The sequence below is a fragment of the Chiloscyllium punctatum genome, chromosome 40, assembly GCF_047496795.1.
Source record: "Chiloscyllium punctatum isolate Juve2018m chromosome 40, sChiPun1.3, whole genome shotgun sequence".
NCBI classification, from domain to species: Eukaryota; Metazoa; Chordata; class Chondrichthyes; order Orectolobiformes; family Hemiscylliidae; genus Chiloscyllium; species Chiloscyllium punctatum.
The window spans coordinates 531,610-559,593 of record NC_092778.1 but is presented as its reverse complement, the minus strand read 5'-3'; the positions used below and the strand labels follow the sequence as shown (position 1 = coordinate 559,593).

General features: G+C 38.9%; 1 protein-coding gene across 1 annotated transcript; it reads right to left on the bottom strand.

Annotated features, from left to right (window-relative positions):
* Nucleotides 1-92: 92 nt before the first annotated feature.
* Nucleotides 93-27,852, bottom strand: palb2 (partner and localizer of BRCA2). Its single transcript, XM_072559123.1, has 14 exons — nucleotides 27,610-27,852; nucleotides 27,470-27,529; nucleotides 26,878-26,977; nucleotides 24,569-26,368; nucleotides 23,363-23,719; nucleotides 19,921-20,417; nucleotides 19,219-19,305; nucleotides 11,287-11,448; nucleotides 10,212-10,297; nucleotides 7,288-7,446; nucleotides 5,888-6,004; nucleotides 5,293-5,380; nucleotides 2,942-3,099; nucleotides 93-2,043 (listed from the first exon to the last, which is right to left on the bottom strand). Exons 1-14 carry the CDS (start codon nucleotides 27,655-27,657, stop codon nucleotides 1,812-1,814), a joined length of 3,951 nt encoding a protein of 1,316 aa, XP_072415224.1. The 5' UTR covers nucleotides 27,658-27,852; the 3' UTR covers nucleotides 93-1,811.
* Nucleotides 27,853-27,984: the final 132 nt, after the last annotated feature.

Below are 27,984 nucleotides of genomic sequence, written 5' to 3'. Positions count from 1 at the left end.
TACAATGTATAATGGTTATCAGGTATGGAAGCATGACATACAGGAGTGAAGGAAATCAGAGAATGATCTCATATGTATTCAAGTAATCTTAGTTACACAATGAACTTGATTTTAATATTTTTTAAAAAGCATTTTCAAAACATAAGGACTGAAGATGAATACAAAGCATTTGTTTTAGGTAGTCATAGACTCTATATTTCCAGAATTTAAGTTTCTAGTGTTTACAATTTACTTTTTGTTTCAAAGAAAAAGGTTGCAATATGTACAATATAATTAGCTTTAATTATAATTCCTCTTTATTATTCTTTATAAGTAGTGCTTTTACATTTTTCATTTTGTCATTCTCTCCATGCTGGGTCTCACTTCCAATCAAAAACTTATAATAGATCAAATCTTGGATCTTTTATTTCTGCATAATAAAGTATTTAGGTTCTTGGTTTCAAACCTCATGCAAAAGTCAACATTCCTTCTGTAGAGCCCTCAAGTATTGGCACAGATTTCTGAGCTCAGGTTTCTGCAGTGGACTTGAACCTACAACTAACTTAGCTCTGACTGAGCAAAAGCTGGTACCTCTCCATCCACCCTCTTAAAGTATTAATTCAGGGGACTGCAAATGGAATTGTCCAATCATACATCACTACAGATGTTATGAGAATTGTCAATAAATGCAAACTGCTTGAAAATCCCAAACTATCCACAACATATTTCCAACTTGTTTGAATGGTCAGTCTTGTCAACAATATTCTTCATATCTAGTTTTTTAGACTGGTGTGTCTTCAATCACTGCAGGTAAGTACTTGCTTATATTCTCGCATGCAATATTTAAATCTGTTCTTATATTCATATTGATTGTTCTGTGGACAGTTCATATTTGATCAGGTGAGCTAGAGTTCTTGATGCCTTGACAAATGCTGTTCTACTAGTAAGTTGTGACTGGTGATAATTAACTTTCTAATACTGAGAGGAAGCAAGGATGTTTTCTAGCCACTCTACTCACCATTTCTTGGGACAATATTAAATGATACCCCTTGCAATGATACTGCCAATATAAAACTTTGCCCAGATCAACAATATCTGTTCATAGACAGCTGCATAATTGAAGGAGGCTGGCCACGTGAATAAAGACAGCTTGTGAGTGGAACACAGAACTGATTGGTCATCTATCTTTCATTATTAGTAAACAGCTGTGATGGTACTGCTGTTCTTACTCACATTTTTACACTCAAATGATCAAAACAAAAATATATGGTGATATCCCCTTACTCGTTTCAAGCTGTAAATCTCAAATTAACTATAATGGTTTTTAACACGTTAAGATAATGCAGATGTTTCCATCTGATATTTTCAGGACTGAACTCTGTCAACAAAGAAAAACCATTTGCAAAACTGAGTAAGAATGACCCCTTCAATGTAAAATTATGACACAGGAAGTTCACAATACTTATCCCAAATTACCAAGACAGTATATTTGGAAAGAAAAGTGGTGTCTATTACTCACCTAAAGGGGATTTTCTATATCATACACTAAGTATCGTCCAAACATTTTGCTGAAATTGGCCAGTCCTGATTTCAAACCTGGCTTTCTCTAACAGCAAATACAGACACTATACAACAGTTCAGTACATCAATCTAAATTGTAATACAACTTGCTGTAGTACACAGCAAACAAAAGTAGTCTTCTTCACACTGCAATGTTTTGTCCTAAAAACATATTATTTAGTGCTTTCATTCAACTGATTAGGTAAAAGATTTCAAATAAATAAAGATGCAGAAGCTGCATTTCTTGCATCAGTCTTGATGCAGTAATACCATCATACTTCATCCATTCCAGTTCCCACATATTTATAGACATATACAGTTTGGTCATTCTTTCTGGCCAGGAGGCAGAAATTGGCTTCTGCCCAGTGGAAAAGTGACCAATATGCATTGGGGCCATGGTGTAGAATGGTCGCAATGTGGCCAGAAAGTACATCCCAAAGAATCAGGGTTCCAGGGGTTACAATTGCTGCAATGGACTGGTCTTTCACACCTCCGACAAGGTACCTGTTCCAGAAATAAATACATTTAAAAGGAAAAAAAAAGAGAGAAAAATAGCTATTTTATCACTGCTACTGTTAGTGAGCTAAGTAAATAAAACATTGCAGCATAATCCCTCAATTTTGGAACAGTCATTTTAAACTAACATACCCAGCAGGGGACTAAATGGATTGGGTCAGGAACTTGCTTTACACCCTGTGCCCAATTTTAATTTCCTTCAAATTCAAAGGAGTGTAAAGTTAAGTTGACTGCAAAATCAGGAAGGTCAATTAGATTCTTCCAATGGATGTTCATTACAGCGACCTCTTGTACTGCTTCATTCGAAATGCAATACAGTGGGATTTCAGTCAGCAACTGGAGTCTCATTTGTTTCTGTCATCTATTTTAGAGCTTTGTATTGCTGGACAGATAAAGATCTCATTCATTTATCCAGTAATTCTGCTGCTTCAGATAGTAGAATTGGGGATTGTGCTTAATGATATCTTAAGAAAGTCACAAAGAATGTGATTATAAAATGGAAGCCCACGATGATGGTTGATATGACACAGAACCAGATTCTCACTTTACTTAATTCTGGATCCATATATCTCATATAGATAGCCTCACTATACAACTGTGATTCACAGAATTGACAAGAGTTAGTTTTCTTGGAAGGCTTACTTGTTTAATTGTGCACCAAATTGAGAAGGACGGCACTTAAACAGAAACTTTTTCAGAACAGCTGGATTAGCACATGTTTACGATGAAAGCATTCTAATGAAATCCCCCTGTTGCGATCTGCTAGTTTAACAAACAGGAGAATGAACCATAGAACTTTGAGTCTGCTGAGGCCCATAACAGAGGATTGAGTGGGACTTTCCCAAAGCAGGACATTGATTTATATGCAATATAGAATGCATCTTACCTTCCGTGGCATTCCAGTGGAAGCATATAGGACATGACAGGTCTACTTTTACCATTCATAGGATTGACACCAACCATTCTTAAAACACAGACTCTATTTCCACCAGATCCATCACAATTGCCAACATACCGATGACTGAAGAGTACGAACAATATGCCCTAAAACACAAAATTAATTATTAAATATTTTAATTTGAAAAGGACTATCAATTTTTATTTTGATGGAGGTGGATGGAGGTGCCAGTGTTGGACTGGAGTGGACAAAGTTAAAAATCACCCAGGATTAATCTAACAGGTTTATTTGGAGGTACAAGCTTTCGGAGTGCTGCTTCTTCGTCTGGGGCAGGATCATAGGACACAGAGTTTATAGTAAAAGATCAAAGTGTCATACAGCTGTGTGATGTATTGAACAAATCTAGATTGCAATTATGTCTTTAATCACTTAGAATGAATTGCAGGTTTCGATTCATTACTTTGTAACTCCCAGAAGTCACATTCATGAAATAACTTAAGGTTTAAAAAAGGTGACATCTCAGCTCAAGACAATGCATTAAAGGTGTGGGGTTAGTCTGTCTATATCCCAACCTTGAGTCAGACTGGTTCTATTTCCAAAGTAGGTATTTATAAAATGTCACATAGACTGACTGCCTACAGATTGTGTGCTTTTTGAACAAAATAGAATGCATCTGCAAATAAAAATCAGCAAATACAAATTCATCCCAAAGATTTGCGTGTGTGTGTATGCATGCGTGTACCTGTGAGATAGAGTGTGTGTGTGTGTGTGTGTGTTTTGGTATGCATGCGTGAGTTGGAGTATATGCCTGTGAGAGGGTGTGTGCGTGAATGTTGAGTGCGGCAGCGTGTATCTGAGAGATAGCATGTGTATGAGAGAGGGTCTGCGTGAGTGTGATCATGTGTAAGAGTGTATATGTATGGTGTAGTGGAGTCACCTGTCTTGTGACATGAACCCAAGAACCCAGTTGAGGACTTGGCTATCAGCCTCTGCATGGCGACTCTGCGTTGCTGCACATTCCAAAGTCTGCCTTGGAGGTCAGTCACCTGAAGATCCAAAGCAGAATGTCCTTGACCGCTGAAGTGTTCCCTGACTGGGAGGGAACACCCTGTTTGTTGCACGGTGTCCATTCATCCATTGTAAATTTTTATTTTGCAAGTTTTTACTGCTGCTTTGGAAGCTGCAATCATAATTCTGTTCAATTGCAGTTACAGCCCCTGCTTTATTGTAGGTAAATCACTGCTCTGTAGATTGCATTCTGTATTTTCTGCATTCTGCCATTTTCCAGTAAGACTGATAAAGCAGTAGCCTTTATTATTTAATTTGGACAGAAATGCAGCTGCAAAGATAAACAGACTTCAGATTCTAAAAATATATCCGTAAAAGTCAGCATTTGTACAGTACTGAAAATACATTTCAGCTATCGACCCTGTTCAAACCTCACATTTGTTAGAGGATTGATATGCAAACATTAACTTGCCTTTTAAACTCTCACTGATGCATTGGGTCCTGTTGTGAATTTTGAGTAATTGCTGCAAGTTATTTAATCAAATGGTTGGCCAGTCAACTGGTCCAGACCTCGTAAAGTTCTCATTTACCAACATTGCAAAGAGAGTGTAAATAAATAATTGTTATTTATCCAAGGTTGTGAAGACTGCACCATAGGTGTACGTCCATATGCAGTTTATTCAAAGCAAACAGCCCACTTTTGCTGTATTTATTTATTTATCCATTTTCTCATGGGATGTGGGTATTGTTGGCTGTGCCAGCATTTTTGCATAAAGGGCAGATTAAGTCAACAGGAATTGTTCTAAAGCCACATGTAGGTCAGACAGGTAAGGATGCCTTTAAGGATGTTAATGCATAGGATGGGAGCAAAATAAACCACTCAGCTCCTTGAGCCTAATCTGCCATTCAATAAGATTATAGTTGATTTGATTACTCCATATTCCCAGCTATCCCTTTAATCTTAGACCCTTTTGTTTATCAAAAAGCTATTGGTCTGTAGCTTAAAAATATTCAAACATTCTGCTTCTACTATCTTTTGGGGAAGAGAATGACAAAGATTTTCTTATTTTGAAATAATTATTCTCAGCTCCAGAATCTCCCACAGGAGGAAACATCCTCTTCACATGCACTCTGTCAAGAACCTCAGGGTTTTATATTTCAATCCAGTCACCACTTACACTTCTAAACTCCAGCAGATAGTAGCTTGCCTGTGAAAGCTTTCCTTAGAAGGCAATTCTGATATTAGTGTAGCAAACGTTTTCTGAACTGCACAAATTAGTAGCCTGGGACCACTTTTTGCAGTAATAAAGATAAAAAATATTGCTCCTTACAGACTCTGAATAGGCCTTCTGGCAGACAGTGCCCGGGTAGCTTTCACTTAAGTGGATTTTCTTCAGAAGATGTCCAGTCTTTAAGTTCCTAAGAGAGATAAATAAAAGTTAATCTGAACAGAGTTTCCCTCCTGACCAACAGTCTCCGAATAGTTTCATGTCAGAATCATTAGAACAATGAGGCAAAGCAGAGAGAAAACAAGGAGATGGGTTCAGCAGGAGGGGCTGTGGCAAGGCTTAGATTAAAACACTTTCAGTAGTTTAAAGAATGTTTTTGTGTTGATAATTACCACTTCTGTCAGAAATGTCCAAGTAGCTTTGAAAACATTTTATTCATTTTAAGTATATTGGTATATTATGTTTGGCAAATTTTATTTGCACAGCAAAATCCTTTAACAACAGTGGATTAAAAACCATTTTTAAAACATTTTTATTACTTCAAGATTTTTTATTAATAATTTCAGCCTCTTTGTTCAAATTAGTCACAGGAAACAGTCAGACTGGACATGGCTAAAAATGGATAAATGAATGAATTAATTCACAAATGACTTGTACATCTACTCTCTAATCCAGTTAAATGGAAGCATGTACTTACCAAATGACAATATTGCTCATTATTGTCGATCCAATCAAAGCTTCTGTCTCCCCTTTGACTTCACTGAAAGCTAGTACCATCTCATTGGGTGGAACCAATTGCATACATCGTTCACGCCTAACCACAAAAATTCAGGCAAAAAACATCACAAAACTGCTATTACCTCAAGTGACATTTTTTCTCCTCCCCTTACATTATCTCTTTGCTCCATAAAGACAGTATTCACCAGCTCAGGCTCTCTTCATGGGCCTTAACCAATATTGGGTTTGGGAAAGGAGTTACGATGTAATTAGTCAAGGGAACCGTGGTCTCCTGGATCTTGCTTGATTGTATTACTTACGTCTATACTATCAGACTGGGATCATTTGTCTTTGAACAAGTATGAAGTTTTGTGACAACATTCTACTATGGAGTATAAGAAATGCATAGCTAAAGTTCATTTTATCACAGTTGGTAAGGTCTAAAAAATATTATAACTAGACTGGAATAAAATTGACAACTTTTCCAGTCACATCTCCAGCTAATTGCTGACAAGCTAAACTACATTGTAAAGGGTTGAAAACATTTCTATGTAGAAATTAAAATTTAGATTTTTTGTTTACTACAATTTTCACAATTGCCTTGCTATGAAATTATACTTTTATCACAAAAAGAGAAAGATTTGTTTTTGTATCCATCCTATTTCACTTTACTATGCTGGAATTATTTTGTACTTGGAGGATTTAGAGTAATACTTCTCATTTCAGTCAAGGAAACAAAAATCTGGGACTGAATAAATAATTGAGATCTTTTGCTCAGAGAAATGATTTGGTGTCACGGATTTAAATAAAAAATATTGGCAGTAATTCTATCAACCCGGGTTTTACCATCCTGGAGTCTTTTACATATTACTGCATAAAATCTAACAGGTTTAGTTTTATAATGTTTTTCAGCAGCTTATCCTTTAAAAATAAGTCAAAAGTTCCACAATGGTTTCTTCACATCTCAATTATCTTCTCTTATTTAAAGATTTGACTTTGAAGCACATTCTAGGTAGATGCTCACTTTGTCCACGAAGGGTTTTATTGAATCTGTTGAATCATATTCCCAAAAAATACAAAATGATCAACTTTACAGGGACCAGAACTAGTAGGTGTTAATTCTTGCTATTACTTGGTGTTGTAATGAAATGTTATTTACTATCTGCCTTTAGCATTGACCTAAGTGCGAAGTCAAAAAAGTTGAAGGAAAATAATGAGTAAAGATTCAGTCTGGGGTATGCATATAGCTGGGGCTTTAATTAATAATAGGACTCCTATTTATCCCCACAAAATAAACATTTAAATTATGGCATACCTCTTTTAGCTCAAGGCAAAGCAAACCAATAAGTAAGACAGAGAAAAAACACTAATGATTCTGACCTTCCTTCTTTGGATAGGATGTTCAATTCTATGTACTGACTTTGAAGTGTGCCACAAGAGCAGACCAGCCTCCTTCCAGGCAACCCAAGCAAAGCATTTATATCTCCTGTCTGCAGTAGGGTGTGTTCCAAGCAGTTTCTCTCCACAGAGTGCAATACTCTTAAAAAAAGGCCAATAGAAAAAAAATTAATCAGCTGGGTTGCATTTCCAATTGGCCTATGATGAGAATTGTTGTAATATTCTGGGTAAATTTTTTTTGTTGATATATACACAAAATGCATTTGATGAAATGTGGAAGGTGATCTGTGCTGGGAATAGAATAGTTCACCACTTTTCAAAACAATATTAAAAACAAATCTGGTGCAATTCATTTTATGTACAAGGCAAAGCACCCCATGCATTAAACGTAACCAATGGCAGGTACAAGCACAGATTAGATACACAATAAAACTTTTTACAGTGCTTGAAGCACAGTATTTTAAGCAAAAGCAAAGTAATTTTATATTCAAAAGAAGTTTAATACACTAATAAAATTCATCACAATGGAAGGGATGTGGGTGTCACCAGCAAGGCCTGCATTTGATGGTTGCCCCCCTCTGCACTTCAACTGAGTATCTTGCTTGGACATTTCAGAAGGCATTTCAGAGTCAACACATTTCTGTGGGTTTGACTCATCTTTAGGCTAGATGACAGATTTCCTTCCCTAAAGGGCATGAGTGAAACAGAGGACTTTTTATATAACAATGGTTTCATTGTTGTCACTAGGTCAATGTTTAATCCCAGATTTTCTTTTTAATCAAAATCAAATTTTCCCCTGTGTCATGGTGGGATTCAATGAACATTCACCTCTGCCTCTAGATTACTATTCCATGTACATTACCACTATGCCACCGCTAAATCTGTAATCTTGCCCCATTATGTAGAAATATCTAGCCTCTGTTCTGGTTTCACACCTTAGCAGTATTTAAGTCCACTTCCCACTTTTCCAATGCACTACAGGCAGGTAGTGCAAAGAATAATATAAGGAAGGGTGAGAGTCAATTCCAACTAAAATAAACTGCACAACTGATTATTTTTATGAAAATATTGTTACCAAAATAGTAAATATGGATCAATGAATTTAACTTTCATCAATTGCTAATTGTATATAATAGTTCTTAGATTAAAGTGGTTTTTAAAAGTACAAAATATGGAACTAAAATGGCTGCACTGGATGACTTGACCACAGATTGAAAGGTTATTCAAGAGACTTGTGTGCAATAAGTAAACTGTGTGCACTGAAATTACTATTTTCAACAAAAGCCAGTGAAAGCAGGCAAGGTAATTGAGTCAGCTTCAAGAAATTCACATCTCCTATTTAATTCAAATGTGCATGATAATTTCAAACATTGGGAGATGAAAAACCAATGTATCCAGTTAACCATTTGGAAAGACAATGGAGCTAGGTTCTGGAATACACATTGAATTACATTTCAACAGCTGTTTTTGAACAGCAGGGCAGAAAGAAGGATTCAAAGTTTGTGAGAAGATTTGTAGCTCGGGTGCTCGTTGTTGTGGTTCTGTTCGCTGAGCTGGGAATTTGTGTTGCAGATGTCTCGTCTCCTGTCTAGGTGACATCCTCAGTGCTTGGGAGCCTCCTGTGAAGCGCTTCTGTGATCTTTCCTCCGGCATTTGTAGTGGTTTGAATCTGCCGCTTCCAGTTGTCAGTTCCAGTTGAATCAATAAGCACATCGATCTGGACCCAATATACCGACCACTGCAATGGACAGCTGGAACTGACAACTGGAAGCGGCAGATTCAAACCACTACGAATGCCGGAGGAAAGATCACAGAAGCGCTTCACAGGAGGCTCCCAAGCACTGAGGATGTCACCTAGACAGGGGATGAAACGTTTACAACACAAATTCCCAGCTTGGCGAACAGAACCACAACAGAAAGAAGGATAAATGCATTTGTGACAACAGCTACAACGTTAAGATTAGATTACTTACAGTGTGGAAACAGGCCCTTCAGCCCAACAAGTCCACACCAACATGTACATCTACATCTACCCCTTACCCAACATTACGGGCAATTTAGCCTGGCCAATTCACCTGACCTGCACATCTTTGGAGTGTGGGAGGAAACCGGAACACCCGGAGGAAACTCTTTCTCATCAAATTGCAAAACAGAACCTGGTGGAAAAGCAACTTGGAGAAATAACCATTCACCGAGAACTCAAAACTACAGTACTTACAGATTCTGTTACTGATGCAGAAACAGGTCAATAACTAACCAATCCTCGCCTGAGGCATAGAATCTAACACCTCAAAGATACTGTATGACCTTAGTTCTCCCAGTATGTAACAGTCTGTTTTTTAAACTTATTGCTCATGCTTATATGCTTGTTGAAATGTCACATTTTATTACTTTTTCCTTGGGGTTAGTCGATAATAAAGTTCTTCTCTCTTTTGCTCAAGAAAACCTTGTAATTGGCTCCTTCATTTAGGTCTTGATAATTACATCATATATGATGTATTTGCATGCTAAGAGGAAAAAAAAGTATGTTGCAACTGACTGAAGGGAGGGGTTTCTCCTCACCTTGTCATAACAATAGTTGGTCCATGAAAGTCTAATTACCACAAAAATACCAAGTTTCAGTAAAAACATGTCAGGATACAAAATTGAAGTGAAGTCACCATTGTCATACCACATCTTAGGGCTGCTTTCTCATTAGAGAGAGACAACTAGTGATGGCTAAACCTGAGGGTCACTGGGTGAGAGGAGAGGCTGCAAAGGACTCTCTCGGTAACCTCACTTGATACTGAAAACAAAATTACCCCACAACTTTAAACGTAGTGCAAACCCTCACTTCTCTGTAAAATACTGAGAGTGTAAACAATCAGTTCTTTCCATGATTTTGTCAATATGCTTTGTTGTCTTACTTGACCTCTCTTATCTCCAGATTTCCAAAGGCCACACACAGGATGTTCACAGCATCTGGAATGGGGATGAGTTCAATTATAGGAACCTGCAAGAGTGGGGAAGTGTAATCACATCAAGGCAATATCAGTATTTTTTTAAAAGACATAGGAGGGTCCTGTTCATTGCCACTAATCATAACAACAACAGTCATTCGCTTTAGCACACTTTTTGATTACCTTCGACTCTAAAACACAATATGAACTGTATATGAAGCTGAACAGTTGTCAATTGGCTACTGAACATAAACAACTGAAAAGGCTGTCCACTTTTGTGATGCAAAACCAGATTGGAGCATTTAATAGATTTGAGACACAGATAAATTCCTGATTGCCGCTTTATCACATTTGGGCTTCTGCTGTGCACATCCCTACCAACCTCTCTCAAAACAAAAGATGACGAGGTGCTTGAGAAGGCAAAAGTAGCTGATCCCAAGCCTGCTTTTGTCTGTCATCTATCAGCTGACTCAGTGGCACTGGCTCAGATGAGGGGGAGGCAATACATTCCTCTCCCCTGCCATATTAGTCCTGTCTGGTGAATTAAGGTTAGAATTTTCTTTTTTGTAAATCCATACATATATTGTGTAACATCTCTGAAGGATCCTGTGGTGGGAACATGGAATTAAGACTTCTCCCAACCTCAGGGGAGAGAACTTCAGGTATATAGGGCAAATCTAGAAGATCTTTTGGGAGGAGGGGAGGAGAACAAGGAGACAATAGATACAGTGGTGTTAAGTTTCAGTCTGTAGCACCAATTGCACTATAACACTGTTTTTAACCACATCATTCCAATCTTTTCCCATTCTAAGTAGAAGACTGTTATTAAATGGTTTCATATGTATGTTTGCAGATATTTGAAAACAAATTAATAAGGCTTTAAACTTTGCAATTTTGACAAGGCATTCAAAATTCTGACAGAATTTAAAGTAATTGATTCAAACATGTACTTTAACGCTGTTCAACATAAATTATTTAGCACTGAATACTAGATTGTCAGATCAGAGATAAGGCAATACACAAAAAGAACTGGTATCCTTACTTTATCAAAGACCCACATATGGATATTAGTCCACTGGTTTAGCTGCTGTGGGGCCCACAAGAACACTGCTGTTTCACAAGCACAGGCAATGCATAATGTTTTAGCCTCTTTCACCATCCAGAATACTGTACATAAGTCAATAATACAGGAGGTTGATGGATTCTTTAAAGACAAGTGAGAAAATTATTTAAACTTCAAATATGAGTACAAAGAACTATTGCTATTGAAGAGCAACTCTACTTCACAACAGCAATCAAAGCTGCTCCACAGGACAAATTTTCTCAATAATGAGCCTCTTCCAACTGTGCGCATATTGTGAAATCATAGAGGTCACTGACAGATGTGCACATTCTTAAAACGAGCCTGTATACAGAGGAACCTCGATTATCCGGCATTCGACTATCCAAATTTCGGATTATCCGAACAGGAGCGCAAGGTCACGATGCTTGGCTAAATTATATTATCTGGCATTTGATTATCTACACAAAATATTCCCTGCCTATTACGACACAGGGTAAATCCTCCTGCTTAATTTAAACTAGCAACACATAAAAGATTTATCCTGTGCAGTAATCTGTGAAAATTCGAGAGGCCAAGAATGATTCAAAGTAAAAATTAACAACTTTATTTCTTAAAGTATAAGAGAATAATTAACTCATAACTATTTACACTTCCTTTCTCTAACCTATCTTTACCTTCCATTCGATAATACTGGTCCGATAAAACTCCCAATTAAGATTTACAGGAAAATTCAAATTTTAAAATCAGCCGGTGGCTGAATCTTCTCTTTATCTTCATTGGTAGATTGTCTCTCCAGGTTAGTATTGAGGCTTCTCTCTGTGCAAACTCCTTCTCTAGATAGGTACCTCTCAGAGAGTTCTGACTAGCAGTCTACAGCTGTTGGTCTGATGGTAGATTCCCCCCCTCCAACTGTTCAATTTTCCCCGGTCTTATACCCCAACAATCGGATTGTCAGTGGCTTTTGTCAATATACTCAATTCAAACGTGATTGGAATTCGGTTTTTGTTTTGGAGTATAATTTAAACTGATTGACCGAATTAGAGTTGTTTTATCTTTTTCAGACAACGAGCTACCCCAGTAGCTGGAGCATATGTTACATTGTATCTTATTGAGAACACTTGGCACTGTCACTGCTTGCTTTTACTCTCTTAAAGGTATAGTACACCCACATCTTCATAACACCTCCCCCCTTAAAAAAAAATGAACCATCATAATGAAAAGATGGCTTCATTCCTTTTCCGCTACTTTTTAAATACATTACCCTAACCTATAGATAACTTTAATATAAGTTAACCTTAATTTCTTCCCATAGACCTTATATATATAAAACATTAAATAAAGACAAATCTCATCTAAACTCTCAATTCAATCCGCAATAACGCATCTACAATTACATTCTTTCGACCCCCAACATGTACGATTTTCTTGTCTTTAAAGTGTTCTAAGAATGTAAGCGGATTGTGGTCAGTGTACACAACTGTCTCCGATACCTTGTTCATGACACATATATTAAAATATTGTAAGACCAGTACCAAACGCAATAGTTATTTATCGACCATTGAGCATTTCCTCTGATGCGTGTTGATCTTCTTCGAAAAGTAACCAACTGGCAGTTCAATCCCATCCTCATCTCCCTGGAGGAGTACAGCTCCAACTCCAATGTCACTAACATCAATGGCGACTTTAAAAGATTTTGAAAAGTTTGGTATAGCTAAAATTGATTTCAAATTGTCGAATGCCTCCTGGCGTGGTTCTGTCCACAGAAACTTCATGTTCTTCTTCAGCAAATCGGTTAACGGTGCCATTACACTGCTGAAGTTTGGAACAAACTTCCAATAGAATCTGCTGAGTCCTAAAATCGAAGCATCTCTTTCTTAGAGATTGGTCATAGAAATTCCTCGATGGCCTTCATCTTTGCATTCCATGGGGTCAACCTTCCATGACCAATGTTACTTCCCAAGAACTGTTTTATTTAAATTTATCACCAGTTTTGCTTCTCATAGTCATTCAAAGAGCTCTGCCAACTGTATCATGTGATCATTCCAGGACTTACAAAAGATCACTACATCGTCCAAATAGACTGCAGTTTCTTAACCCAGCCACAACTCTGTTCATAAGTCTTTGCAATGTGGCGGGTGCATTCTTCATTCCAAAGGGCATCACTTTAAACTAATAGACCCATTTGGGGTTACAAACGCAGAAATTTCTTTTGCTGTCTCTGATAAAGGTACCTACCAGTAACCACACATTAAGTCCAATATGGTGACATAACTGGCTTGTCCCACTTTCTCGATACAGTCCTCCAATCTAGGAATTGGATAGGAGTCCGATTTTGTAACGGCGTTGACCTTCCGATAATCCACGCAGAATCGTTGATTAAGACGATCAGCGAACTCCACTCACTCTGGCTTGGTTCAATGATGTCCTCGTCGAGCATGTTCTCCACCTCCATCTGAACCTGTCTGGCTTTGAAATGATTAAGCCAATAGGGTTGTTGTTTTATCTGAGCAGTATTCCCTCTGTCAACTTCTTGTACAATAGCATTAGTCCTCCCCATCTGATTCTTTCATATGTCATTATACTGCAGTAACAAATCTTTCAACTGCGTTCTGTGCTCCTGAGACAGATAGCTTACTAACGTATCCCACACTGCAAGGACTCCTTCATTTTTAAATCTATTTTAAGGCATATTAAAATCCATATCATCTGAATTTGACTCCTCATTCTGCGGGGCGGTAACACCTGTTTGTCCAGTTCTTTCTCTCATGTGTAATATGATTTCAACATGTTCACATGACATACTCGATACCATTTTTTTCTATCTGGCATCTTAACTAAATAGTTCAACTGACTGAAGAACTTCTCAATTTAATAGGGACCACTAAATCTGGCTTTGAAGGGATCTCCTATCACTGGTAACAGTACTAACATGTTATCCCCTTGGGACAACGTCTAAGTTTCAGAGCTTATATTTGCCACCTGCTTCATTCCACACTATGCCCTCTTTAGGTGCTGTTTAGCTAACTCACCTACTCTATTGAATCTCTCCCTCACCTCCGATAAATTATCTAAGTGTGAGATCTCCGACTTTCGTCCTGTCAATTTTTCTTTAATTTCAAAGGGCCTCTCACTTCATGCCCGAATATTAACTCAAAAGGAGTACACTGAGTAGATTCATTTGGGGCATGTGTAATGGCAAACAACACGAATGGGACACCTTTATCCCAACCATTCGGGAAATCCTGACATTATGCTCTCAACATGGTCTTCAAGGTCTGACGCCACCTTTCTAAAGCTCGCTGGGATTCAGGATGATAAGCACTGGATTTAAAGTGCTGTATACCTATCCTCCATAACCTCCTTAAACAGCCTAGCAGTAAAATTTGACCCTTGGTCCGACTGAATCTCTCTGGGTAACCCATTCCATGTGAAGAAAGCTACTAACTCCTCTACCACCTTTTTTGCCTCGATACTCCAAAATGGAATTGCCTCCAGACATCTGGTAGACACATCCATTATGGTTAACAAATACTGGTTCCCACTTTTAGTTCTCGGGAGGGGACCTACACAGTCAATTAAAACCCATGTGAAAGGTTCTTAAAATGCGGGAATTGGCAACAAAGGTACTGGTTTTATTACCGCCTGTGGCTTACCTACCATTTGGCATGTATGACACTTACTTCAAAACTTAATTACATCCTTGTGCATTCCAGGCCAATAAAAATGTTTCTGTACCTTAGCCTGAGTCTTTTGTACCCCTAGGTGACCTCCTACAGATAGCTCATGTGCTACCTGTAACACCTCCTGTCTGTATGCTACCTGCGATACAATTAGGTGCACATCAGCCCATTACTTCTCTGTACTAACCTGCCATTTCTGCCTTAAGATTCTATCTTTCAAGTAATAACCCTCCGGAATATTCTCTGCCTCCTTCTCAGAGTATGCATCCACATATATATCTTTTATCATCTTGTCTTGCTGTCTCTTAGCCTTCCAGGACTAAACACTTCTGTCTGACCCTATGCCTGTTCCGGGTTTTCCTGCACTATTATGTAAAATACACTATCCGCTAACTGAACCTCAACTACTTTATCTTTCTCTTTACTTTTTGCTTTGTGTCGTGACTTATGATATTGGGATCTGGTTACTACACAGTCTGGGAAAATACCAGGATATTTCTGTTTTAACTCCTCAGTTTTTTGGTCTTCCTTGGGCTTCTCCACAACGAGGGGTATCGCTCCCACCTTGGATCCGGCCAAATCATTCCCAAAAATAAACTGAATTCCTGGAACTGACACTCTGTCAATTACTCCCACTGTTACTTCCTCAGTCTTGAGTTAGCACACCAAACTGATGTTACATAAGGGAACGCTAAATTTCTGTCCATCTAGCCCACATATTACCACATCTTGGGTAACAGATCAGAAAGACTGCATCTTCACTGACCTCTTACTATCAGCAACTGGTCAGATGCTGTATATCTCAAAATTATACCTTCTTGTTCTTTTCCCCCTGTTCTTTGGGTAAACTTTACCCACAGTGGCAAATTCTTTGTAAAGACCAGGTACTAATTCCATAACCAGCCCCTGCCTAGGCTGTGCTCACTCCTGCAGCTCATAAGCTCCTCTTGCAGTTTCCTTTACTACCTTCACTAATGCCACTGGCTTTGCTTCTTTTACCTCATCTTTTCCCACAATGCCTTTCTTTAACGACCAGCACTATGACTTTACGTGTCCCACTTTACTACAGTGGAAATACCTGAGGTCTTTCACCTCCTTTCCACCCTCTTGGGCTTCTTTTTTATCCTGTGGTAAATTCTTACCAGTGCTCTCTACTCTTGGTTTCGTAGTGTAGGATCTCCCTTTCTCCCAACTTCTATCCCTCACAGGACAAAATTCTGGCTGGAAGCTGTCTTATGCACCAACCTGCACTCATCTGCAATTCTGTTGCCCTTCTCACTTCCTGAACTTTCTATTGCTCCACATGAATTTTTCCAATCTCTGGAAGTGAGTTTTTAAACTCCTCCAGCAAAATAATCTCTCTGAGAGCCTCAAATGTCTTATCTATTTTCAAAGCATGCACCCATAGATCAAAATGACTAGGTTTAATTCTTTCAAACTCAACATAAGTCTGACCCGGTTCCTTCTTTGGGTTTCTGAACTGCTGTTTATATGCTTCTGGTAACAATTGATAAGCACTTAAAATAGTCTGTTTCACCTCTTCATAATATCTTGACCCCTCATCTGACAGTGCAGCAAATACCTCACTAGTTCTGCCTACCAGTTTAGTCTGAACTAGCATTACCCATAAATCCTCAGACCACTCCATCTGCCTAGCCAATTTTTCAAATGAAATAAAGAATGCTTCAACATATTTCTCATCAAAATGTGGCAGCGTTTTGATATATTTATATTTATCACTTCCTTCTCGTTTAATTCCCATCCTGTTAACTTGACTTTGCTGACTAAGTTGCAACCTCTCAAGTTCAAATTCTCTTTCTCTCTTTCACTTTTCCTTTCTTCTTCTCCCTTTCTTCTCTGCCTCTTGCTCAGCCAAAAACTTTCTCTTTCTCTGTTTATCTTCTAACTCCATTTTTCTTAATTGTAATTTAAGTTTTTCTACCTCTACTGCACTTGTCTGTTTCGCTGACACACCTAAGTGTTTATGTAACTCACTCACAATTTCAGCTTTACTTTTGTCCTTGGTTAAACCAGAATCTAACTTATTTGCTAATTCTAAAGGTATGGCCTTTTTATTTCCTTCTAAACTTTCTTGGCAAATTTGAGAATAATCTTCAAATCCCAGAACCTCTAGCAATTTTAAGAGCCATTTCTCTCACTTTTAATCTAATCAGCCACAAGTCACCGAAATTAAACAAATTATTTCACCTACATTTTGTTTAAAGATCTTGGACACTAACCTGCAGTGGTTAAATCTGCTGGGATTTTTCAAACCCCAAATCTATTAAAATTTGTCTAAACCAGTTCAAATCAAGGACCCGAATCCCAAATCTATTACGACACGGGGTAAACCCGCCTGCTTAATTTGAACCAGCAACACACAAAGGATTAATCCCATACAGTAATCTGCAAATTTTCAAGTAAAAACTAACAACTTTATTTCTTAAAGTATAACAGAGAGTAATTAACTCACGACTATTTACACCTCCTTTCTCTAATCTATCTTCACCGTCCCTTCTATGATACTAATCCGATAAAATTCCCAGTTAGGCTTTACTGGAAAATTCAAATTTTAAAACCAGCCAGCAACTAAATCTTCTCTTTATCTTCATTGGTAGATTGTCTCTCCAGGTCAGTGTTGAGGTTTCTCTCTATGCAAACGCCTTCTCTAGTCAGGTACCTCTCAGAGTTCTGACTAGCAGACTACAGTTGTAGGTCTGGTGGCAGTTCTTTCCCCAGCTGTTCAATTTTCCCCGGTCTTATATCCCAAAGCATTGGATTGTGTCATTGGCTTTTAAGATTGTCAATATACTCAATTTAAACGTGATTGGAATTCGGTATGTTTTTTGGGGTATAATTTAAACTGATTGGTCAAATTCAAATTGTTTTGTTGTTTCTAGGCAACTAGCTACCCCAGTAGCTGCAGCACATGTTACATTGGATCTTATTGACAACACTTGGTGCTGTCATTGCTAGCTTCTACTCTCTTAAAGGTATAGTACATCCACATTTTCATAACACCGCCCATGTCATTTGGATAATCAAGGTTCCTCTGTATCTGGATTAGGTCTTGCTTAAAACAGGTATAAATTTGCCTTTTTGAAGGACCAAATGTTCACATTTCTTATTTAAAAAGAAAACAATTGTTCCTCCTCCTGTTACAATGGATACTTCCTCGGACTCTGTTCAACAAAATAGAGAAACATGGAAGTACAGTAAACTACAAGAAGGACAGTGTAGGACTGTCTAGGATGTAGACAAGTTTGTAGAGTGGGCAGATTGGTGGCGAATGGGGTTCATTGTGGAGAAGTGTAAAGTGATTCATTTTGACAAGAAGAATATTCGAAGATAAAATAGGGGTTACAATTCTAAAAGTGGTGCAGGAGTAAAGGAACTTCGGTGTATATGTGTACAGATCACTGAAGGTGGCAGAACAGGCTGAAAGAGCAATTAGTAAAGTAAACAGTATCCTGGGTTTTATTAATAGGGGCATAGAGTACAAGACAAAGGAGGTGATTTTGAACTTTTAAAACACAACTGGTACATCTCAGCTGGAGTACTGTGTGCAGTTCTGAGCGCCACATTACAGGAGGGATGTAAACACACTGGGATTAGTGCAGAAGCGATTTACAAGAATGGTTCTAGGAATGCAAGGGTTATGAGGAATAAATTGAAGTTGGGACTATTCTCCTTGGAAAGAAGAAGTCTAAGAGGAGATGTGGTAGAGGTTTTCAAAATCATCAGCGAGCTTGAAAGAGTAGATAGAGAGAAACTTTTCCCAGTTGTTAAAGGATCAAGAACTAGAGAGCACAAATTTAAAGTGATACGCAAAAGGAGTAAATGTAATGCAAGAAGAAATATTTTTCACACACTGAGCAATTACAGTAAGAAATGCACTGCTTTTAAGTGTGGTGATGGCAAATTAAACTGAGGCATTCATGAAGCTATTGAATGATTATTTGGATAGAAATTATATGCAAGACAATGGGGATAAAGTAGGAATTTGGCAGTAGGTAATGATATTTATTTGAAGAGCCAGTGTAGACAATGGACCAAATGGCCTCCTGCACCATAATACTTCTGCAATTCCTGACATCATTCCTAGATCCAGGTATATAACTGATCAATATTCTGAATGGGTTTATAAATCAGGTTGTTTCATAAGTATCTCAGTCACTTTGTAAAGAAAACATTATCATTTATAATCTGACATTGGCTACTGTTTACTAACCTGTATCTTGGAAATTAGGTGCAATGTTTGCCTCTCTGGCTTTTGCTGTAACTGGTTGCCAAGAGGAGTCAATGCATCATTATTCTCCTATTAAAAAAAATCCCACAAAATTTAGTTAAAAACTCTTTCACCATTAAAGAATTGTTATACACAATCTGTTCAATAGTATAGAATTGTCAGACTTTAGGTGAGTCAGCAGTCTCTCATCTCTATTTCAAAAGTAAATGTAAAGTAAAAGTTGCCAAGTAACTGCATTTTTTTTTGTTAATGCCATATTCTGCCCAAACCATTTGGGATAACATTGAAGGGGGCTAGGTAACTATTGATAAAAGTAAAAGATTTAACATAATAATAATCACATTTTTTTTGTTTAGGGTAGGTAACACAGAATGACTAGTAGAAATTGCTGTCCTCGGCAGTAGGAACAGATCTGAGGTACCAAACAAAAGAAAAAGTGCTCTGGTATTCGTTCAATTCTACATCTCTAGCACACACCTTTCACCAGAGGGGAGGCAAATTGTAGCAGGCTGACTCAGTAGAGTGGTGCAACAGTTGATCCAGCCCTTGTCAGATAGTTTGTTTACCTCTGCAGTTTTGCCTTATCAACAACACTCAAGATGAGAGAGTCAGTATGCTACACTACAACACTTAACGGCAACGATCTCACCATAACACTAAGCAGCATACTAAAAGAAAATATACCTCTTCGATAAATTCCACAGCATTATCCTCATTCACCATCTCTGACTGATTGACATGGCAGCACTCTGCAGGTTGTTCTTCCTTTTCTAAATATTCCCTTGCAGATGGAGTGCCTTTTCCATTTGTTAATGGCACCTCTCCTTCACCAAATGTTTGTAACTCTTCATCACAGTTGCTATTATTCTTAACATCTTTACATGTATGTGGTAGTGTGCCAATTTGAGATGAGTTCTGGTTTCCACAGCTGATTTGAGAAAGGCTTGGAGAACTAAATGCAGGAGTGAAACCAAGCGAAGGAAAAACAGGGCTAATTGCACCTTGTTCATACTGGTGGACCCGCCCTGACTGTGAAGTACAGGAAGGTGTTGACAGCAGAACACTGGAAGATAATTTATGGTTAGGTGTAGGTTTTGGAGTTTTCTGACCATAAGGACAAACGACATCATTTAATGCTGGTTTTTCTGGGGTCCTGTTCAGTTCCTTACAGTCAAAACTCTCTAGGTGAAAAACATGCATAAATTAGTAAGTTCAGCACAAGATCAGCATCAACTTATGATGATTAGATTCTCTACAGTATAGAAACAGGCCCTTTGGCTCAACAAGTCCACACCGACCCTCCAAAGAGTAACCCAAACAGACCCTTTCCACTACCCTATATTTACCTCTGACTAATGCACCTGACCTTCACATCTTTTGATTGTTGGATGAAACCGGAGAACCCGGAGGAAAGCCACGCAGACACGGGGAGAATGTGCAAACTCCACACAATCGCCCGAGACAGGAATTGAACCCGGGTCCCTGGCGCTGTGCATGCCACCCTCAAATTTAGTTTTAAAATGGATGACTAGTATATATTATCTAAAAATTCATGACAGAACATGAGTGTCAGAAGCAAGGATCCATTTTGCAGAATGGAGATTCAAGATTTAAAGTCCCCCAGGAGTGAATATTATCTATCCTCAGATGCTCTAAGATATGATAAGGCATTTTCCTGACCTCCTACAGCCACTGAGATGAAGATCCAGGGCAACCCCCGTATCCGTGGAATCGTTTTCCACGGTTTCAGTTACCCGCAGTTTCCTGTGGGCCGAACATACTACAGGAAACCTTCTGGAACCAAGGAAAAGGAGGCTGCCGGGAAGGTAGATTTCCCATTGAAATGAATGGGTTCACTCCTATCCGTGGTTTAAGGTTCCAGGGCAGGTTGGGAAAAGTATCCCCCATGGATACAGGGGGACCTCTGTACTCTCAACAGTAGTGGAGGGAGAGAGTTCCAAAATCTTGCCCAGTGTCAGTGAAGAAACAGTGATATATTTTTCTGTATCAGATATCAAATGACACACATATATGGCAACAACCAAAAATAGGAGAATCATACTTACTACTTTATGGTTTATTACAACAATAAATTTAGAATCACATGACACCAGGTTATAGTTCAACAGATTTATTTAAAATCACAAGCTTTCGGAGCATTGCTCCTTCATCAGGTGGAAGGTTCACCTGACAAAGGAGCAGCACTTTGAAAGCTTGTGATTTTAATCTGGTGTGCTGTGACTTCCGACTTTGTCCACCATGGCCCAACACCAGCATTTCTAAATCAAGAAATTTATCATTTATCTGGAGTATAAACACAAGCAGAACAGACTGAATGTAATGCTGCATTTTGGAGCAATGAGAAAAAGTAATGATAATCAGTGACTGAGAAATGACTTGATTTAAACATTGATTTAAATGTTATTGACAGCTGACAAAACAGACTTAAAAAAGAAAAACTGAAATTGCTAGAAAAGCTTATCAAGTCATCAGCATCTGTGGACAGAAATCAGACTTAACCTTTCAAGTCCAGTGATCCTTTCTCAGCAATGTTGGTAGCTCGGAAAAAGTTGGCTTTATGCAGAAGTTGCGGGGGAGGGGTGGGGCATGGGAAAGATAAGGAGTAAATGATAGGTAGATTTAGAGTCCAAAGACAGAAGAACAGTTAGACTGTCAAAGATGTGGATAACTATCAGCCTAGGAGAATGAATACTTACTAATGAGGACCAATAGTGGCTAAAAATGGGTAGTGTGTAATAGCAGACAATGTGATAACAAGGCCTGGTATGTGGAGGTCAGGGTAAGGACATGAGAGAAGGTGACTCAAGTCCTACAAGTGTTGAACTCAACATTGAGTCAAGAGAGCTGTAGAGTTCCCCAAACAGAAAATGATGTGCTGATATTCCAGCTTGTGCTGAGCTTCACTGGAGCACGGCTACAAGCCTGAGACAGAGATGTTGGCCAGGGACAAGGTAGTGTGTTGAAGTGGCAGGCAACTGGAAGCTCAGGATCTTTTTTGTGGACAGAATGTAGATGTTCTGCAAAGCAGTCACTCAGTATATACTTCATTTCCCCAATATACAGGAGACCACATGGTGAGCATGGTAGACTAGATTGATTGAAGTTCAGGGAAAGTGCTACTCCACCTGGAAGGTGTATTTGAGCCCTTGGATACTGAGGAGAGGAAGTAAACAAGCAGATGTTACACCTTCTGTGTTTACAGGTGAAGCTGTCATGGGGCTGTGTGGGGGAGTGGTAGAGGGAGGTGAACGAGGAGTGGACCAGGGTGTCCCAGAAGGAATGGTCCTTGCAGAAGGCTGGGGGGGGGGGGGGGGGGGGGGGGGGGGTGTTGTTGTTGGTGGTGTATTGTTGGTGGTGCATTGTGGTGGAAATCCTCTGGATGTGGATGCTGGTGCAATGGTGGGTGAAGGCAAGGTGGACCCTATTGTAGTTATGGGAGGGAAGATTGGGGCTGAGGGGTGAAGTGCAGCAGATGGGTTGGACCCAGCTGAGTGCCATCAACTATGGTGCTGAGAAATCCTCAGTTGAGAAAGAAGGTGGACATTTTTAGAGGCCCCCTTGTCAAAATTGGTATAATCAGAATAGATGGGAGAATGGAATAGAGCTTTTACAGGAAGTAGGACGTGAGGATATATAGTCAAGAAAACTGTGGGAGTCGGTTGGTTTGTAGTGGATATTGGTGGCCAGCCTATCCAAACTTCAAATTTACTTTCATTCAAGTCAGATATCAAGAGTTCAATCTTAAGGAATTTCCTGCAGTCTGTCGCTATCACTCATATGCTCAGTTATTGGAGAACTGTGGCTGAGCCTGCACATTGACACAGAATATCTTTACCACTATCACACAATATGCACACACTTTGTAGTTAATACATACATAAAGATTTGTACAAGAAGGGTGTGATTTATAAATAGCACTAACAGTAAGCAGAGAAATCTGCATTATGAAGTATTACTTCTCCTAACTCTGTCAATATATATTAGTTAATAACAATAAGTAATTTAACAGAGAGAATAAATATTGGGCATTTAACAAAAAACATAACTGATGTATTTTAAAGAATATTGAAATCTCTTGTTTGGGGAGATGACTGGGCCATCTTACTTTGTAGCAGGTGTTCTTCAAAGTTTTCTATAGCTTGACTGATGTCCTGGGAACGTGGGCTGTCACATTTTCCCATATCCCAATTCTCAGTTTTCCCCTGTGTTCCCACAGCACCATTAACCATATTGTACTGCGAAGGATGAGATGATTTCTTCAATGTCTCTGCTCTTAACTTCTCTTTAAGTTGACCATATTCCTCATCAGGGAGGTCAAAATCCTGGACCTCCAGACTGTGAAAAAGCTTTTTGATGATAGGCTCTTTGACAGGGAGTAATGGTTCTGAACATGTCAAGGTTCCCTCATCAAGTCCTGTGTTGAACTTCCTAGAGCTGGCACGTGTTTTGCGATAAGAGTTACCTATTGAGCAAACAGAAGTCATAATACATTAGCAATTGCAATGCATATGGAAATTGGCAGGCTGGATAAGGCCAACTGGTCCACCAAGCCTGCCCCACAATCACAATCTAACCACAGAGGCTTCCATAAGCATAGAAGTTCAGTAAATCATTATATTGGCAGTCTGAATATACAAGTCAGAGCGAACCACCTAAGTTTTTATTTAATTCTACTTACAAGGCATCTTTGATGCAAATGGGACGAGGACACCAGGATTCCTCTACCATTAGCTTGCTCTCTAATATGGAGGTCAGTGCTTACATTATCTATTTTCGAACAGCGGATATTTCTGGTATCTGATCACTTAAATTTTCACCCCAGTGTTGTAAAAACCATTTACCTTTCAAACTGTCATGGCTCTTAATAAGTCAGCACATAATTTTCTTTTTTTTGCTTAAAGATAAGGCTAAGCAAAAAATGTTTTTATTTAAAGATCAAGTTGTACACACAAGACACTCGTAATTTAGGGGCTTATTAATAACTATAATAGACATGCTTAACTCCTTTGTATTACGCCATAATCCCTTTCAACTCCCATCTGCTCAACTTAAGATCACTGCAATTTCTATGGTCATGATCTCCAACTGTTACAATAGTGACTACTGTATTAAATGTCACAAAATACATCTATTGGCTGTAAAGCTTAAAAACCTCCTGAGATTGTAGAAAAGGTGCTTGTGAAATGCAAGCTCTTTCCTTCTCCTAAATAAAAGCTAATAAGCATTATCCACTCTGTAATGTCAGAATTAATCAGGACACCTGCAGTCAAATATTTTAAAATTCAATAATGCAAGTTTACTTTGAGCTTACCATTTGACAGCCTCACTCTCCTTTTGGGCTGAGACACTTGGCACAAAGATTCTTCTGTCTTTGAATCAATTCCCAATGGAAAAGACTGCCTTGTACCTCTGAAACTCTTCTTCCTTGCTGTGCTAAAAAACGAATCTTGCTGAGTCTCTGGGATCAATTCCTGACTGTCAGTATCACTATTTAAGTTTAAATGGTGCTCTGACGGAGTCAATACAGTGTCCTCTTGTACTGTTGATGGATCAATTGAATCCTCTTTGAAAGGCCCTACTAAAATATCACTGGTCTGGCTTTCGGAGTTCTGTAGTGAATCCACAATATGGTCAGAATCATTCTGAGACAGACTGGCACTCTTCATAGTAAAGTCAGTAATATTTGAAAAAACACAACCATCCAACTTATTTACAGCACTTCCACACAATTCATTAGCATCGGACACTGGTTGACAAGAACTACTTTCTTTCTCCTTGCTCTCTTTCTTGCTTTGAACTTTAGAAGACATAGCACATTGAACATCAGGAATTCTGGGGTTATTCAAAGTCCATGCTACAAACTTATCTTTAAACAGTTCAGTATCTGTGAGCTTGGATTTTATACATTCTTCTCTACTACTGTTTCTTTTTTCTAGATTTGATTTAATATCCTGAGAATCAATATCAATATTCGAGGGGTATATTGAGTCCTGCTGTGAAGAAGCTGCATCAGATCCAGCAATACCGTCCTCCTGACTGTTAAAAAGTAATAATGTGTTGTTGAGCTCTCCCTCAGCCTTAGGGAAGCCTTTTACAGGATTGCTGTGTTCATGTGTAGATTTCTTATATCTTCCTTTACCACCATTTCTGCACTTTCCCAAGTGGCTGTGAATCACTGCATCCAGATCCACTTGTCGCTGACAGCTGGTCATGCGTCGAGTTGTTCGTACATAGTATTCAACAGGGAAGAGAAGGCCCTCGACAAGGGTACAGGAGTTCAGTGAGGTCTCTTCTGAAACTTCAGCTACAGCAGTACTTGCCTGCAGATAATCTGAATCTAACATTACTGACTCATTTGCAAGATTGCTCTCCAAAGCTTCAGTGAGATCCTCAGAGCAGTTTTGCTTTGTTTGCTGTTGTTGGGCATCTTCAGTTAGGACCTTTAAGTCCCTAGGACTGAAAGCTTTATTTTCACAAGTAGACACTACTGTAGACTTATCACCAGAAATGCAGTAAACAGAGCCATTCACAGTTCTGCTCACAGGTAAGGTTAAACAATTGCCTTTCACCTCCTGTACTTCATTTTTCAATAATTCAAAATGTTCTTCACCTTCAGGAGAACCAAGGAATATTCTATGCTCCACATTCTCCTTTACACCTCCACATACTGATTTAGAGACATTTTTGCCTCTGTTAAAGATGCAAGATCTTACAGACTCTTTGTTAACAGGTGAATTCAGTTCCTCTATTTCTTTATCACAGGATTTTCCATCAGCAGCCAGAGATTCATTCTGCTCACTTGCTGCTTCCTTTCTCAGTACTTCACATGACCTCTTTTTTTTCAGTTTTAGGCGATTGTGTACTTGACTGTCTATATTTGTGATGGGAATCGTTTCCACAACTGGGGAAGGGAAGGGTTCTGCTGAAGGCTGTTCAGCAAATTCAAATGTACTTGTCAAAGCCACATTTGGGCTATTGATGACTTCTATGATTTCCGGTTCAAGATTAAAGGTCACTGCTGATTTTCTCTCTTTACTTTCTTCTACTGGGACTTGACTTCTCTGATGTGAGGAGCTTGACTGATTTGTATCCAAAAATGATGAGGCCTCACCTTCATAAAACAAAAGAGATATAAAGAAATACATTAGGCCCTGAATTTATTTTTGTTGTGGGAGGGGGAGAAAAGAGAAGGATGCAGCTAGATACACAATCTGAATACAAAGACAAGCATTGCCAAAAAAATTTTGACAAGACTGACATAACATCTCTAAATTTATCAAAAAGCAAAAAGACTTGAGAAATCACAGAATCCCTACAGTGCAGCAAGAGGCTGTTTAGCCCGAGTTCACATCTTCTCCTATTGCTAGTCAGCATGCAAGTGGAGTGGTTGAATGATATGCTAAGGTGCTTTGTTTCACAAGACAAGACTCCTACCAGTGTCATTTACAAATCACTTGGTGACAGCAGAGAGCAAGTTAACCTGTATAGAATGCAAGTATAGCCCAACCTGTCACTTTACAGATTCCATTTCCCACTGGAAACCCTACAACTGAGGCCATAATGACTGAGAAAAAGTCAAGTGATCCATTCTAAAGTTTAAATCATTTGCTGAAAACCTACCAGTCTCGAACTGAGTTATGGTCTGCTCTTCCAACAATTGATTCTGGTGCGTAATGGTGCTTTTAACATGATTTCGCACCCGTTCAGCTTTCTGCGCACGCTAGTGATAGAAAATCAAGGAAAAAATAAGTGTAACATCAGACTGGCTAACATAAATTCAGCAAGAGGGAAGCCTTGATTATCGGTTCCAATCCTTTAGTTAGGATTAAACCTACAGTCTCTAACACAGAAGTACATGTCATACCAACAGGTTTGTATTTCACCAAGATTAGAGTGGTGCTGGAAAAATCAATGTTTTGGCAAAAACCCTTCATCAGCAACTAATCCATTCCTCGATTTTCCTGCTTCTCGGATGCTTCCTGACCTGCTGTGCTTTTCCAGCACCACTCTAATCTCAACTCTAATCTGCAGTACCCACTTCTGACATAAAAAGTACTTGAATTACTAACGAATCATTGCATTCTGTCATTAGTTTGTAGAAATTTGGGATCCACAATCACCTGTTCCCCTCCTCCCCCCCGACATACTGGATCCACACCGTATATGTTTGGTCTCAAGGATAAATGTATTATTGTGAGAAGGGGGCATTTACCTGTAATTTATGGACAGTTTTTGCGTATTCTTTCTTCAGCAAGGCCAACCTTTCTTTGAGCTGTAAATGAAATGCTTAAATTGAGTTTATTTTGCTGTGGTTAAGTTGTTGTGAAGTTGACGGTGTTGGTTTTGTTTTACCTGTTCCCTGGTTTCCCAGCTCAGGGTTTTTCTCATACTATGTTCCATTGTGTATTGACGTTTCCGGGTGAACGGTTAGTAACTCTTCCTCGGAGTGTTAGTAAAGCTGAGGGAGGAAGGGAGAAAAGCCGCCGGCCGACGCTTTACTCGGGACGAGTTGAGATATGGAGAAAGTAAGGACTGCAGATGCTGGAGACCTCCCTGAGTTGAGCAGGGAGGTAGCTAACGGACGATCGAGTACCCCGCCAATTCCAACCAGTCAGAGCACAGGCTCCCCACTTGTCCCGCCTTCCCCTCTCGCCGATTGGAGAAACGGCGAAGACACTTTTAGACGTTATTGGTCATTGACAACATCAATCATTAAAGGTACCGGTG

Excerpts from the sequence above, each read along its gene's own strand:
- palb2 (XM_072559123.1), bottom strand. The coding sequence starts at position 27,657 with ATGGAACATAGTATGAGAAAAACCCTGAGCTGGGAAACCAGGGAACAG. Across the intron at positions 11,449-19,218 it reads ACCTAATTTCCAAGATACAG|AATCCATCAACCTCCTGTAT; the intron begins GTTAGTAAACAG and ends TTGTCTTTAAAG. Across the intron at positions 10,298-11,286 it reads ATATGTGGGTCTTTGATAAA|GTTCCTATAATTGAACTCAT; the intron begins GTAAGGATACCA and ends CCACTCTTGCAG.